This window comes from Grammomys surdaster, unplaced genomic scaffold, assembly GCF_004785775.1.
Source record: "Grammomys surdaster isolate TR1022 unplaced genomic scaffold, NIH_TR_1.0 126133, whole genome shotgun sequence".
In the NCBI taxonomy this organism is placed as follows: Eukaryota; Metazoa; Chordata; class Mammalia; order Rodentia; family Muridae; genus Grammomys; species Grammomys surdaster.
Genome location: NW_021620941.1, coordinates 5774935 through 5789130, shown reverse-complemented (window position 1 = coordinate 5789130; position 14196 = coordinate 5774935). Strand labels below are relative to the sequence as shown.

Genomic DNA, 14196 nt, shown 5'->3' with positions numbered 1-14196 from the left:
GAACTGCTCCCTCTCTAAAAACCATTTTGAACAAGAGAGTTGCTTCCTTCAGAAGACGCTGTACGAGAGGAACGAGCTGTGGTGAGAGTCCGCTCGTCCTAGCTCAGCCCCAAGTGCCAGCCGACCGCTTGCCTCAGTACCAACAAAGACACGGGCTCAGCAGGCGGTGCACAGCGGGAGCCGGTCCTCCAGGCCAGCAGGCGGCGCTGCGGCCCCTCGCGCTCGACGGAGGAGGCTCTCTGCCGGGCAGGAAGAGTCTCTGCGGCATCTCTGTACACGCGCCTGCCATGGTGCCCGCTCCGGCCGTGCTGACCCGGCTGTTGTGTGCAGGTGAGCGCGGAGGATTCCGGAGACGGGAGGGACCTGGGGATCCGAGAGGAGAGGACAGGGACGTGGGCTGGACGCGGCCCCACTGGCTTTCTCCCCACAGGTATGCAGCGCTGCCCAGGTTTCCTGCAGAAGGCGGCCCCGGGCCTAGCGGTGCAGAATGGTAGGAAGGTCACAGGAGTAATGGTCCCTGCGGTCAGCGAGCCCCAAGACGGCGACGGTAAAGGCCAGCGGGTGGAGCTGGGCCGGGGCGCAGAATCGTGGCGGGGGTTGTGATTTCAGGATCCTCAAACGAACCTAGTATTCATCTAAGTGGTGGGAGGGAAAAATAGGACCCCTGTGGCCTAGTAGCCCTCGAGACCAGTAAAGACTAGTTTTGAATCTGTCCATCTTGCCGGTCTTCTGGTCACCCGAAGTCAACGAGGCCCCTGTCTTCTCTTACATTTGTAGAGAAAAGGGAAGAGGGCCGACCAGGCTTTCCCCACACAGAGTCACCTCAGACCTTGACACTAGCCCCTCGGTGTCATAAAAATGCCCCCGTGTCTTCCAGATCTTTCCTGGTGTTTCTTCTTCTCAGCTTTTGAGTTTCCCACTCCCCAGGAGACTGGTGAGTTTTTGGTTGGTGGTGATGGGCCACAGTGTCTGCTATTCCTCCCTTTTTCAGATTTCCAGAGCAGGATCCTAGATGTGCCATTACAGCATTCCGATTTCTTCAATGTCAAGGAGTTGTTTTCTGTGAAGAGTCTCTTTGAGGCCCGAGTACACCTGGGACATAAAGCCGGTTGCCGTCATAGGTAGTTGACACAGGCAGTGTGGGCAGAGTGGTGGGATTGGAAGTGGGGTTGGGTGGGGGTGTCTGCAGCAACACCAAGTGCAGTGCATTGATGCTGCTCACAGACATGGTGAAAATTGAGAGTCATCGCAGGCTGGGGACCCCTGTAGAGAGGTCCTGCTGTATGGAACAGAAATGGCCATGGAGAGCTACATTAGACAGAGCGCCTTGGTTGGGTTCATGTTTATCTGTAGTTGGTTCTCAGATCTCCACAGGGAGAAGGTGGGACAGGTTGAGCCACAAACCCGATGCTAGCTGCTCAACTCCACAACTGTCCCCAGCCCCCCATCCCTAGACAGGAGTTGACAAATGTAAATAGTACCGTTCAGCCTGCAGTGCCCTCACATAAGAACCTGCGAACACTGTTCCACTTACCTTGGGGTTTTTTGGCAGGTTTATGGAGCCATACATCTTTGGGAACCGCCTGGGCCAAGATATCATCGATCTGGATCAGACAGCCTTGAATCTCCAACTGGCCTTGAACTTCACCGCCCATATGGCCTACCGCAAGGGCATCATTCTGTTTGTGAGCAGGAATCGACAGTTCTCTCACTTAATTGAGACTACAGCCCAAGCCTGTGGGGAGTACGCCCACACCCGCTACTTCAAGGGTGGCTCACTGACTAATGCGCAACTCCTCTTTGGACATACAGTCCGCCTGCCAGACCTTGTCATCTTCCTGCACACACTCAACAATGTCTTTGAACCCCACGTGGCCGTGAGGGATGCAGCCAAGATGAACATCCCCACAGTGGGCATAGTGGACACCAACTGTAACCCATGCCTCATCACCTACCCTGTCCCAGGCAATGATGACTCACCCCAAGCTGTCCAGCTCTTCTGCAAGCTCTTCCAGACAGCCATCAACAGGGCCAAGGAGAAGAGGAGGCAGATGGAGGTTCTGCATCGGCTGCAGAGTCCCAAGGGTTCCGAGGGCAGTGAGACATCTCCTGCACCTAATAAGAGCTATTCCCCATGACAGGAAGCCCTTTTCCCACACTAGATAGCCAGGCCTGTTTTGAGTAGGAAGCTCCTTGTCCAACCCTGGTCTATGTCCCCATCCTCAGCATCAGCACCACAGTCCTATTTTCCCTAGATATGGCCACCCCAAAGTCCAGCCATCTTGAGCTAACCCTTGTCCATCTCTTCTCTGAGGACAAACTCAGGTACAGTACATATTCACATGGCCTCTGGCATCCATTAAGACTTGAACATGACTAGCCAAGTTTCGGCTTCTCTTTTCAGTTAAAATTAATTCTCCATTGTCTGTGAAAGATTACTTTCATTCTCTGAAGAAAATTCCAAGCAAAACAACACTGATGTCCCTCAGGACCCCCAGTAGTTGCCTCTAGACCTGTAACCATACTTAAGGCTAATCAGGTTCCCAGAGGGGAGATATAAAGTATAGTCCATGTGTTGTGCTACACTACTAAAGAACTTAAGTTTGCCAATTCATTCAAGCAGAAGTCTGGGGAATATATGTGGGAATGGATTTTAAAGGTGTGGGTTAATGATGGAAGGAACATAAAACTGAATCAGGCTGAGTTTATGGGCCCTCTGAGTGGAGATCTGTGTTTAATATGGAAGCTCACACAGTGAAAACAAAAAGTGTCAAAAGTTTGAGTATTTGGCTGAAGTATTTTTTAAAAGACAGCCTACTGCTCGGAGCACAAAGGTTTTTGGGCCCACAGATCGCCAAGGAAGCCAGGAATGTTAATCACATAGGGTTGTCTCCTCATAGAAGGAAATCAATACCTGTTTTCTACCCAGAGGACTGAGAGTGGATGTTGTTAATGACCTGGTGACCTTTGCTATTTGCTGAGCAAGACCTTACCCAAATTCCCCTAAATGCTTATTTTGGACTCTCCCTTCCTAGACCTTTATTTTTAGTTTGGTTTCTCCACTAATAGAATCCATCCTTAGGGGAGATGTCACAAGTACTTTATGGCCTGCTGACCTCTACACTGTCTTGGTCAGAGACCACACCAGAACCTAGGCCCTTAAGCTATAGGACCCGTATTTGTGGTCACGTGTACTTTGAGCTGAGTTTCGATGTAATTATGCCTCTTATACCTGGAATTGTATTATACCAGGAAGCTCTTTTCCAGAATTGTACTATATTTTAATATGTTTACAATAAACCACCTGGTGTCAGACTCTCTAGAACTTTGAACCAGCACCAACTAAGTCAACTAAGTTTTCTTTCTTGTGTTTCACAGATCATTTTCCTGCAAGTTCTGATGCTTGCAGCCCCCCCCCCTCCCAAAAGCATACTGAAAAGGAGTTGGAGATGCCTGATATCTCTTGGCTTAGTGGTGGTGAGGGGCTTTTAAGGCTCAGGGAAATTGCAGTGCTAGAGCAGGTACACTGTATAAAACCTAATCCTCAACAATGAGAAGGCCCAGAGGACAAGCCTTTCACTAATCCTGTAAGAGAGGTACCAAAATATATGAAGAGCTTTGTTGTTGCCCTTTTCACTGTACAAGACCTTGGGGTTGGAGATGCTTGCTCTGTTTTATAAATTAAATGGTTTAATTGAGCCCCCAAAGAAGCAGGAGCCAGGTGGCAGCACTGAGTCACCAAAGGCCCGGTGATCATAGTTATCACCATGAGCAGCCACAAAGCCATGTCCATAATGGTCTGACCTGTGATGGTAGCACAGCAAAGTGAATTTTATGGTGGCATGATTTGTATGGACCTTTGGTACTAGCTAATCAATCATGTGGTTTCCAGGCATTAAATAGAAAAGAACCATAGTGAATTTTTGTTTGATCTGCATAATGGAAAAAATCTCAAACTAGATCAAAGCAAGGATACACTAGATCAGGGCAAAAGAGACTCTCAACCCATGAACCAATTTCCAGTTTGGAGACCCACAGTGGCGTGATGGCCAGGTTCTCTTAAGGGAGGACCTTGATAAAGTATCTAAAAGTTTTGCTGTTAGCCTTCTCCAGAGAGTATTTAACAAAAGCATCATTGCTCTTGTCAAGGAAAATGAAACAATCAGACTCTCCAGGGTCTACTGGATATCAATTCTAGGAGACCCTAAGAAACATTGTGGTCCTCCAGTTAAAGTAGAGGCTTACAGAGGTCAACTTATTAATGGAGTTTTGGCTAACATCCACCTCACAGTAGGTCCAGTGGGTCCCTGAATCCATCTTGTGGTTATTAACCCCAGTCCCAGAAGGTATATTTGGGATAGATATACTTAGAAGTTGGCAGAATTCTCACATTGGTTCCCTGACCTGTAGAGTGAAAGCTCTTATGGTTGGAAAGACTAAATGGAAGCCTTTAAAGTTGCCACTAGCAAGGAAAATAGAGAATCAGACCAGTATTGCATCCTTGGAAGAATTGCAGAAATTAGTGCCACCATCAAAGACTTAAAAGATCCAGGAATGATGGTTCCCATCAGGTCTCCCTTAACTCTCCTATCTGGCCAGTGCAGAAGGCAGATCATGGAGAATGACAGCTGACTATGGAAAGCAGTCAGGTAGTAACTCTGACTGTAGCTGTTGTACCAAGTGTATTATCCTTACTTGACCAGATTATCACTTCTCCTGGTATATGGTGTGCAGCTGTTGATCTATCAAATGCCCCTTTCTCTGTATCTGTCCATAAGGATCACCTGAAACAATTTGCTCTCAGTTGGCAAGACCAGCATTGCACGATTTTACCTCAAGGTTATATTAACTCTCCAGCCTTGTGTTATATAATTTAGTTAGAAGGGATCTTAATCATTTGTCTCTTCTACAAAATGTCACATTGGTGCACTATATTGATGCATATTGATGACATTATGCTGACTGGACCAAACAAGCTGGAGGCAGCAACCACTTTGGACTCATTGGTAACACATGAGCATCAGAGGATGGGAAATAAACCAAAATTCTGCCTCAGTGTTTAAAGTGGAGAGCAATGGGGGAAGACACCTGATATAAACCTTGGGCTTCCACATGCACATGAGTGTGTGCACACACAACACATATACACATGAAAACACATACACAGACACATATAAACATACACAAAGATATAAAAGGTACATATGCATGTGTATATTTCTGTGTGCCTAGGGGAAAAGGCAGAGAAGGAACGGTAAACACTGAGCCACATATTCATGGCTCCCTTCTCTCTGTGTCCTTTCTCTTTGCTTTGTTCTTTCTTGCCCTCGTGCTAGTTACCTTGAACATTTCCATGTCTGCCCAAGTACCAATTCAGGTCATACATGTGCTCCAACAAAAAGTAAGGCCAAGCCGGGCATGGTGACACATGCTTTTAATTTCAACACTTGGGAAGCAGAGGCAGGTAGGTTGTTGGTTCAAGGCCAGCCTGGTCTACCAGTGAATTCCAGGACAGTGAGGGCTGTTACACAAAGAAACCCTGTCTAAAAAAACCAAAAAACCAAACCAACCAACCAACCAAAAAATAACACCATCATACACATACAAACGCATACACATAGAGGAGAGAGAGAGTCATATTTTTGAGAATTCTGGAATTTTTATTTCTTAAAAAAAACACACACACACAAAGCCAGGCGGTAGTGGTGCACACCTTTAATCCCAGCACTTGGGAGGCAGGGGCAGGCAGATTTCTGAGTTCGAGGCTAGCCTGGTCTACAGAGTGAGTTCCAGGACAGCCAGGGCTACACAGAGAAACCCTGTCTCGAAACCCCCCCCCCAAAAAAAAAACCACACAAAAATATTAAAAGAATGTTTCCATTTTAATACCAGGTGTAGGGCTGCTTCAAACTGACAGCAGCAGCGGACTGTGATTTGCCTCATGTTCTAGCGGAGGTGTGGTTTGGCCAGCTGCACATAGTTTCTGCAATTTTATGACATTTGGAATTCTGGGAACTTTTCAGAGGTTATATAAATGCTAGCGTCTCAAGATGTGGTAGACAGTTGTTCATTCAAGGGGGGGGGGGCGGGTTGTGGTTTATTAGTAATCGTGCTTAAAAAGAAAGAAATTAGATTCAAGGATCTCTCCTTTCCCCCACCCTCTCTTAATTAATGATAGGGGGTTAAACCAGGGGAAAGAAGTGGGAAAAAAATGCACAAAATAGCAAAGACCAGCTATAACTCCCCCTAAAAAGAAGTAAGACCAAATGCACCTGCACTTTCTCCCATCCACTTCCCGAGTGCATTTGCAGTTTCTTTCATCCGATACTGGTATATTTTTAAGTCATGGGAGTCTTTTTAATCTTTCCTCCCCCTTGTTTGGGATCAGCCCTTTTCAGACTTTTAAGTGTTAATTAACAACTCTAAGGTAAAAGGTTTCCCCAATACAAATGTTATGGTTCTGAATGTAAACAGGAGCCAAAGAAGAACCACAAAGTCACATAGCATGATAAATTAGCCAAACACCTCTACCTTATTAAACTTCCTGTCCAGCTGGAGATATAGGGTCTTCCACCCCTCCTATCTGGAAATAGCTGTTACTCCAACTCACAAGGCCATCAGCATCAATAGAAAATACTTCATCTGAGTCAAGATAACAAGACGAAAGTATTGCAGCTCTGAAGGGAAAGGCTCCCTCTACAAAAGTGTTACAGCTCCGTTCCCACTGTGGGGGAAAGGTTTTCTAATGTAAGTGTAAATGCTCTCTGTTCTGGCGGGGAGCTTTCCCCGGTGAACGTGTTACAGCTCTGCTAGTAGAGGTATCCTGGCAATCAGGAGCCAGGGAATACCACAAAGTCACACCACACAACAAACTTCACACAAGAGATTTATTGGAGGCAGAGGAAACCCAGAAGGGTAGCTAACTCTGTTAAGTGGAGAAGCAGCAGGGAACTGGCAGAGACAGAGTTTATATGGGGTTCCTTAGAGAAAGGAGCTTTTCAGGGTGGTCGAGAATCGTCTGTCCCTGCTTTCTCCCAGGAGCTTGTTGGCCAAGAGCCTGAGGAGAGAAAAGGAGCAGAGGCAGAGAGTTGAGAGGACAGAATGACCGTTGGAGACCTCTACAATGAGACAAGTCTATTGTTTCAGGAGTAGGGTTATAAGGGCTTTTTAGGAGTACAGGTGGAAAGGGCTAATTGGTCATGACATCAAGCGAGTGGGAAGAGATTGGTTATAATACAGCACCTAATTATCATGTGTGAAGGAAGCCAGAGTGAGACCTCTGTGCTGTGTTATGCAGCCTTGAAGAGAGCTCTGCACAAGGTCACTTTTCAGACAAGGCCAGCCACCTGTGTTCAGGGACACTTTCCAAAGACAGGCAGAGACAGAGGAGCCCTGCTGAGAATGGAAGTCCCCCATTTTGCACCAAGTTCAGAAAGCCATCCAGTCATGGGGGATTGCTACCTTAATAGCAAGGTTCCCCAACAGAGGGATTATATGGCTTGATTTGGGGGCAAGCTCAAGGATTGGTGGAATTCTGTAGCAAGCTCAGAGATTGGTGGGATTCTGTTTCTTGGCCCTGGTCTTGGGCTTGATCTTCACTATAAGGATATAATCAGGCGTTGCAGACTCCTGGTTTTGTAGCTAGGGCCTGGTAATCCTGTAATAGCATCTGATTAAAAGTCTGGTTAGATATCTTTTGGATCTGTTCTTGAAGAAATCTAGACAAGAAGTTAAAATATTAAGCTTTAGATATTAATAAAGAAGTTTAAAACAACTTTAATACTATCTACCCTCAAGATACATTTGAATCCCTACTATACTGAATTCAGGGACGAGAAAACCCAGAGATAAATTCTAAGCCCTGGTCATCAAAGCAGTCAAAACAAGCACCAGTGTAGTACCAATCTGGAATTTTGGTTTCTTTAAAACAAACAAACAAACAAACAAACACAGAGAAATATAAGAATATATTTTTGTTTTATTCCTAGGTGTTGGGCTATGAAACTGTTCACAGCCGCTGACTATGATTTGCCTCGTGCTCTAGCAGAGTGATGGTTTGCCAGCTGCAGATAGTTTCTGTGACTGTGTACATTTAGAATTCTGGAAACCTTTCAGAGGGTCTATAAATGCTAAGAGCTCCATAGGAGCAGTGGTTGTCGGTTATTCAGAGGGTTGTGTTGTGGTTTGTTAGTAGTCATGTTCAAAGCAGAAACAAAAAAAATTGGAGTCAGAGATCTCCAATTCTCTCCCCTACCTCTATCCTTCTTTCTCTCCTTTCTAGTGACAGGGGGTAAAAACAGGGAGTTAGAGGGTGGGAAAAAGAAGAGCCCACAAAGTAGCAAAGTCAAGCTGTAAGTGGTGCCCAATATGGATGGAGCTCAAAACTTGAGGATAAAAATGGAAAATCTGATTTCAAATGCTGGAGAGGAAACAGCAGAAGATGAAGATATAGATTGTTTTTTTTTTTCAAGACAACAGCAATATATATATAAAATGTGTGTGTGTGTGTATGTGTGTGTGTGTGTGTGTGTGTAAAATCTGTTACTTTTGGGACGTCCCCTGCTTTACACCCAGAGAGGATTTTCTGGATTTGTTATTATTGTTTCTTCTTCATATATTATGTTCCAAAAATGTTTGAAAGACTTGTTGTACAGTCGGAAATTTTTCAGGTGGAAATGAAGGGACCTAAAAAGCAAATAGTGGCTGAATTGGGAAAACAATGTTCTACTCTCTCTTTTCTGGAAGGGTTGCAGATATGGCAAAGCAACTGGAGAGGATGCAGGTGGAGATGGAAGCTCTTGGGAGTCATGGAGCACCAGAAAAGAGAGAATGAAGAGAACACTCCTGGTGAGTGTCCTGCAGGAAGAAAGAGGGGGAAGAACCTGTGCCAGAGGGTGGTTGGGTCAGAGAAAAGTTGAAAGAGTAGGAGGACAATCTGAGGAAACAGCTTGTACTGTTAACCTTGAAACAGCTGTGCTGCCAGAGTGGGAGAAGGGGCAGTCAGGGTATATGACATCACCCTCAACTTTCCCAGTAGTCATATAACACATGTCTGCTAATGCTGTAGAACAGGTTATTATGGGGAGATAGGATGACATCCTACAGAAATGATAGATTAAGAAGGCATTTTAAAGAGGCCATAATTTCATATGGGATGCACTCACCTTATGTAAAACAAATTCTAAATAACTGGGCTACTCAAAATAGAATTATTACCCAAAACTGGAAGGGAAGGATAACAGCTGTACTAGAGGCCAGTCAGCAATTACAATGGTTAACTTGGTGGAGGGAAGAAGTCATGAATATTGAACAGCAAAATAGAACAACAGGATGGATATAGTAAAAGACCAGTTGCTGGGTAAAGGGTGGTGTCGCGCCCACCCTCGACCAGCAAGGATGACGCTACACACGAGCTCTTCTCCAAGCAGTTTATTCAGGAACCTTGAATAATCTTCTGACTGACCCCGGGGGAAGGGTCTCCCAGGCTTAAGTAGTCAAGGGCTAGCCTACCCCAGCGAGCCACGTGGCAACAGCAGATAGGTCCACAAACACGGAAGCAAGCCAGATCACCAGCCACAGCCAAATAAGGACTTGTTTACTCCTGAGAGCACTCGCCATTGGGATGGCGGAAGGCAGAGACCGGCGTCATCTTAAGGGCGCGGCATGATGCGACTCTCCACAGGGTGGTAATTCTGAAATACAAGAACAGGTTCAGTTTGATGACACTACTAGAGAACAATGTTGCTTAGCAACTTTAAGAGCTTGGGACAAAGTTGAGGAGCCCTGGAAAAGTCCATCTCATTTAAAAAGATTATACAAGGCTCTGGAGAAGCCTTCACTGATTTCTTTTACAAAGATTAGTCTCAGCTATGAACAAAGCTGTACCAGACCCTGATGCAAGGCAAGTGTTGAAAAGACCTTGGTGCATGAAAATTCAAATACCAAATGTTAAAAAAGTTCTTAGACCATTAAAGTCATGGGCAGCACCTATGGACAAGTGGATAAGGGATATGACCAATATCAGTTCTTATGTGTACCACACTAATATCATAGGTCCAGGTATAACCAGAGGTCTCCAATATCAAAATGTCTGGTGACTCAATTGTGGGAAACATGGTCATTTGCAACAAAATCATGAACAAGACATCTCTAAGGGCAATGGTTTTTCTAAATATAAATCAGAAAGATGGCCTAGGCTTCCAGAGGTGTGCAGGTGTGTGGCAAGTGTTGCCACTGGACCAATGAGTGTATGTCCAAAAGAGATATTTGAGGTATTTTCTTACTGTTGGGGGCCTAGATTATGACCTTACAGTAGAAAGTATAAGCCATTTCAGCCAAACAGTGACATGCAGACTGAAAACCTCTACTCAGACTTGGAGATTTAATACATGTTACTGCAGGCAGCTCAGCCCTAGACTTGGCCAACGGGTAAACATCTTACTCTGTCCTCCAAAATTCAGTTATAACCTTTGCCTTCAGGGACAGTAGAGATGAACTTAGGAAGGAGGAGACTGACTTCTCAAGGATTCATTGTACACCCAGGAATTATAGATAAACATTTCAAAGGAGAAGTTAAAATTATGGCTTGTGTAAAAGGAGAGATGCAATTTAACACAGATGATAGGATGTAACGGTTTCTGTACATTAAAAGCAAAGCCATTCCAGCATAAAGGACAGAAGGTTTTAGAAGTACTGGAAAACCTGTGTCTGGAAAACAGGTAACGATCAGAAGCCAAACTAAAATTGCAAGTAAATGGTATCGAAATAGAAGGCTAGGTGGAAACAGGAGCTACTGTTTAACAATCATTTCACAAAAATCTTGGAAATCAGAATGGCCACTTCAAAAGATTTATGTCCAGTTACTAGGAATTGGGAAGCTATCTCAGATAAAGCAAAATGTGTCATGGGTTAAATGTGTGGGACTGTAAGGTCATATTGTAGGGAAATGTTAGTGGTTCCCCAAAAACCAGACAGGAGCCGATCTGATGCAACTCACAGCAGGGTCTTTATTCTATTCAAGCTAGCTCAGGCCCTTCAATGCACTACTGTCATTCAGGACAGTTTGGGGGTTGGGGGGAGCCCTGAATTTCTATGGGGCAAGGCTTTATAGTAAGCAGCAAGCAGGGAGTGTGTGTGTTAACATCTAATTGGAAAGTTACTCTGGCCTTTAACATAACTATATGGTGCTGAGAGTCATATCATGAATTTAACTTCTGTTCCCCTCTATATTGGTGGTCATTAGGCAGGGGGTGGGCTTGTAACCTAGGAGTGCAGGTTTGTTGGGGGAATAACCTGAAGACACTGGTCTTGTTGCAGGTATAACCTGGAAATGGTGGTCTTGTTGAGGATTAGCCTAGAGACTGGAGGTAGACTCAGGTTTGTTGGGGGGCAACTTGGAAACTAATGTTAGGTACCAACCTGTTAGTTTATCTGAGTTCAAACTTGGGTCATGTTCTCTAAAATGGAGTCTGAATTTAAAAGATTTGGCCTTTCATCCCCTCCCCCCTTCTTTTGTGACTAGAAGCCCCAATCATGGGACTTCCTGAAGCTTCATGAAAACAGTAACAGGGCTATGGCTTTGTACTGTCCCTGGGGCATGGGTAGGGGCCTACCAGTGGGAGAGACAGCAGAGAGTCTTGAGGCTGAATTTTCCTCCTGCTGGCCAGGGTTGTCTTCAACTGCAAATGGATGTGCAGTGGATCCATGCTGCAACTCTGTAGCACAGGGTCCCTTTTAGTGAAGCTCTAGTGACCCTTGGCAGTGTCTCTTGACCCAATTTCCAGGCTAAAGTTGGTGGAGCTCCAGAGTTGGACCTATTTTATGGAAAGCACAAAGTTTAAGTCAAACACATTTATATACCCATTGGATCGTGTAATAACTTTTGTCAGTAAGTGAATCAAATATAACTTTAAAAGGGGTAAGTCCCATCTGATATGGGGAGTTTTTTTTTATCCTAAGGTCAATTTAGCTAACGTCTCTTTTAGATTTCTATTCACCTTCTTTACCTATCTTGAATTCCAGGGTCTGTAAGCACAATGAAATTTCTAATCCCCAGAATATTAGCTAATCTCTAACTTACCTGGTACACAAATGTAGGTCCATTGTCTAACCCTATAAGCTTAGAAAAATCGTATGTTAGAAGAATTTCTTGTAGTAATTTTTTTGTTATTATCTCTACAGTCTCATGTTTAGTTGGGAAAGTCTCAGTCTATCCTGGAAAGGTATCTTTTATATTAGCAAATATTTGTATCCAGATTTTTCTGGTTTACCTCTATGAAGTCCATCTCTTCATAGACTCTTGGCTTGGTGCTCCAGTATTGAGTACCAGGGTTCTTCTCATTGGCAACTGCATTAGTCAATTGACAGTCCTCATATTTTTTTTAACAATTTTAGCTATTTTCAAATTGGCATCTCTCATTATGATATGGGACTGGTGGACTAAGTCCTGCATTTTTTTGGGTCCCATATGTGAAGAACAATGGATCTTTTTCAGTATGTGTGATGGTTTGTATATTCTTGGCCCAAGGAGTAGCACTACTAGAAGGTTTGGTCCTGTTGGAGTAGGTGTGTGCTTGTTAGAGTAGTTGTGTAACCATGGGTGTGGACTTTAAGATCCCCATCCTAACTGCCTAGAAGTCACTCTTCCACTAGCAGCCTTCAGATGAAGATGTTGAACTCTCAGCTCTGCTTGCATCATACCAGCCTGGATGCTGCCATAGTTTTGCCTTGACGATAATGGACTGAACCTCTGAACCTGTAAGCCAGCACGAATTAAATGTTGTCCTTTGTAAGACTTGCCTTGGTCATGGTGTCTGTTCAAAGCAGTAGAATGCTAAGAGAGCATGTGTATATCTATTTTCTCTGGTACAATTAGTTTGTAGTCAGCTGTCCTCTGTCATCTCTTATGACACTGAGACATGAGCAGGTTTTTGGCCCAGATCATGTCTTCTGTCTGATCAGAGTGTGTGGGGTCTACTGGGTCTAGGGTAATCAAGGACATGAGGGGTCCAATTTCTAGGGCTACCCACTGGGCTGTCTTATTGTCCCTCTGGGTTGGAGTTTAGTCCTGCCTTCTGTCAGGAGGCCTCTCTCCCTATAAATAGCCCCATGGATATGAGCGGTAGCAAAGGCACACCAGCCATCTGTGTCTCTTGTCATTCTCAGCTCTAACGCCTTGGTCAGAGCTGTCAGTTGTTGCCACTGGTGAACCATATTACCTCTGCATCCATCCGAGCAGCATGCAGAGGCCCATTGACCGAGGTCAGGGTCAGGCAGCAGGGCAGCTGAGAAGTTATCCTGGGGGCATTCAAGAAGAGAGGTTGGTAATGAGTCACTTTGGCATCATCTTTAACCAGGAGGTCATTGCTGCACTGATGTGTAAACAGGGTGGGGGCCAGCTTCTGCCAATTGGGGACACATTGGCTGATGTCAGGGCCCCGAGTATGAGTGGCCATCCCCAGGTCTAGGGAGGTCACCTGTAATTGGCAGAGTAAGGCCTTTTTTTGTTTGGTTGGTTGGTTGGTTTTGGGTTTTTTTGTTTGTTTTTCAAGACAGGGTTTCTCTGTGTAGCCCTGGCTGTCCTGGAACTCACTCTGTAGACCAGGCTGGCCTCGAACTCAGAAATCCGCCTGCCTCTGCCTCCCAAGTGCTGGGATTAAAGGCATGTACCACCACTGTCTGGCGAGTAAGGCCTTCTTAGCAGAGGCTCAATTGTCCAATATTTTAGGGCCTCTAAGAGGTCCTGGGTTTTTGTTGTTGTTGTTTGTTTGTTTTTGTTGCCATCAAGAAGTCATTTATAGGCGGGTGGTGGTGGCACACGCCTTTAATCCCAGCACTTGGGAGGCAGAGGCAGGCGGATTTCTGAGTTCGAGGCCAGCCTGGTCTACAGAGTGAGTTCCAGGACAGCCAGGACTACACAGAGAAATCCTGTCTCGAAAAACCAAACCAAACCAAAACAAACCAAAACAAAAAAAAAAAACAAAAACAAACAAAAAAAGAAGTCATTTATAAACTGATAAACTTTATTTTTAGGTTTTAGCAAGACAGAATGTTGAACTTTATTAATTACCAACAAAAACCTAGTAGATTTCCCTTTTACTTTTAAGGTTACCCTGGGCTTGAGGAGGGGGCACTTCTTTTGATCTTTAGGCTCTCTCTCTCTCTCTCTCTCTCTCTCTCTCTCTCTCTCTCTCTCTC

General features: G+C 44.9%; 1 protein-coding gene and 1 long non-coding RNA gene across 2 annotated transcripts in view; one reads left to right on the top strand and one right to left on the bottom strand.

The window, feature by feature from the left end:
* The first annotated feature begins 259 nt into the window (after positions 1 to 259).
* On the top strand, positions 260 to 3351 carry Mrps2 (mitochondrial ribosomal protein S2). The gene is made up of 4 exons (XM_028757082.1): positions 260 to 330; positions 431 to 547; positions 992 to 1121; positions 1553 to 3351. The coding sequence occupies exons 1-4, from the start codon at positions 288 to 290 to the stop codon at positions 2136 to 2138; spliced, it is 876 nt and encodes a 291-aa protein (XP_028612915.1). The 5' UTR covers positions 260 to 287; the 3' UTR covers positions 2139 to 3351.
* Positions 3352 to 9451: 6100 nt separating this feature from the next.
* Positions 9452 to 14196, bottom strand: part of LOC114612195 — a 20054-nt gene continuing 15309 nt past the window's right edge. Inside the window, exons 2-4 of the long non-coding RNA XR_003709945.1 lie at positions 13218 to 13296; positions 11613 to 11813; positions 9452 to 9692 (exon numbers count right to left, since the gene is read on the bottom strand). This is a non-coding gene — a long non-coding RNA (uncharacterized LOC114612195). The remainder of the gene's footprint in view (positions 9693 to 11612; positions 11814 to 13217; positions 13297 to 14196) is intronic.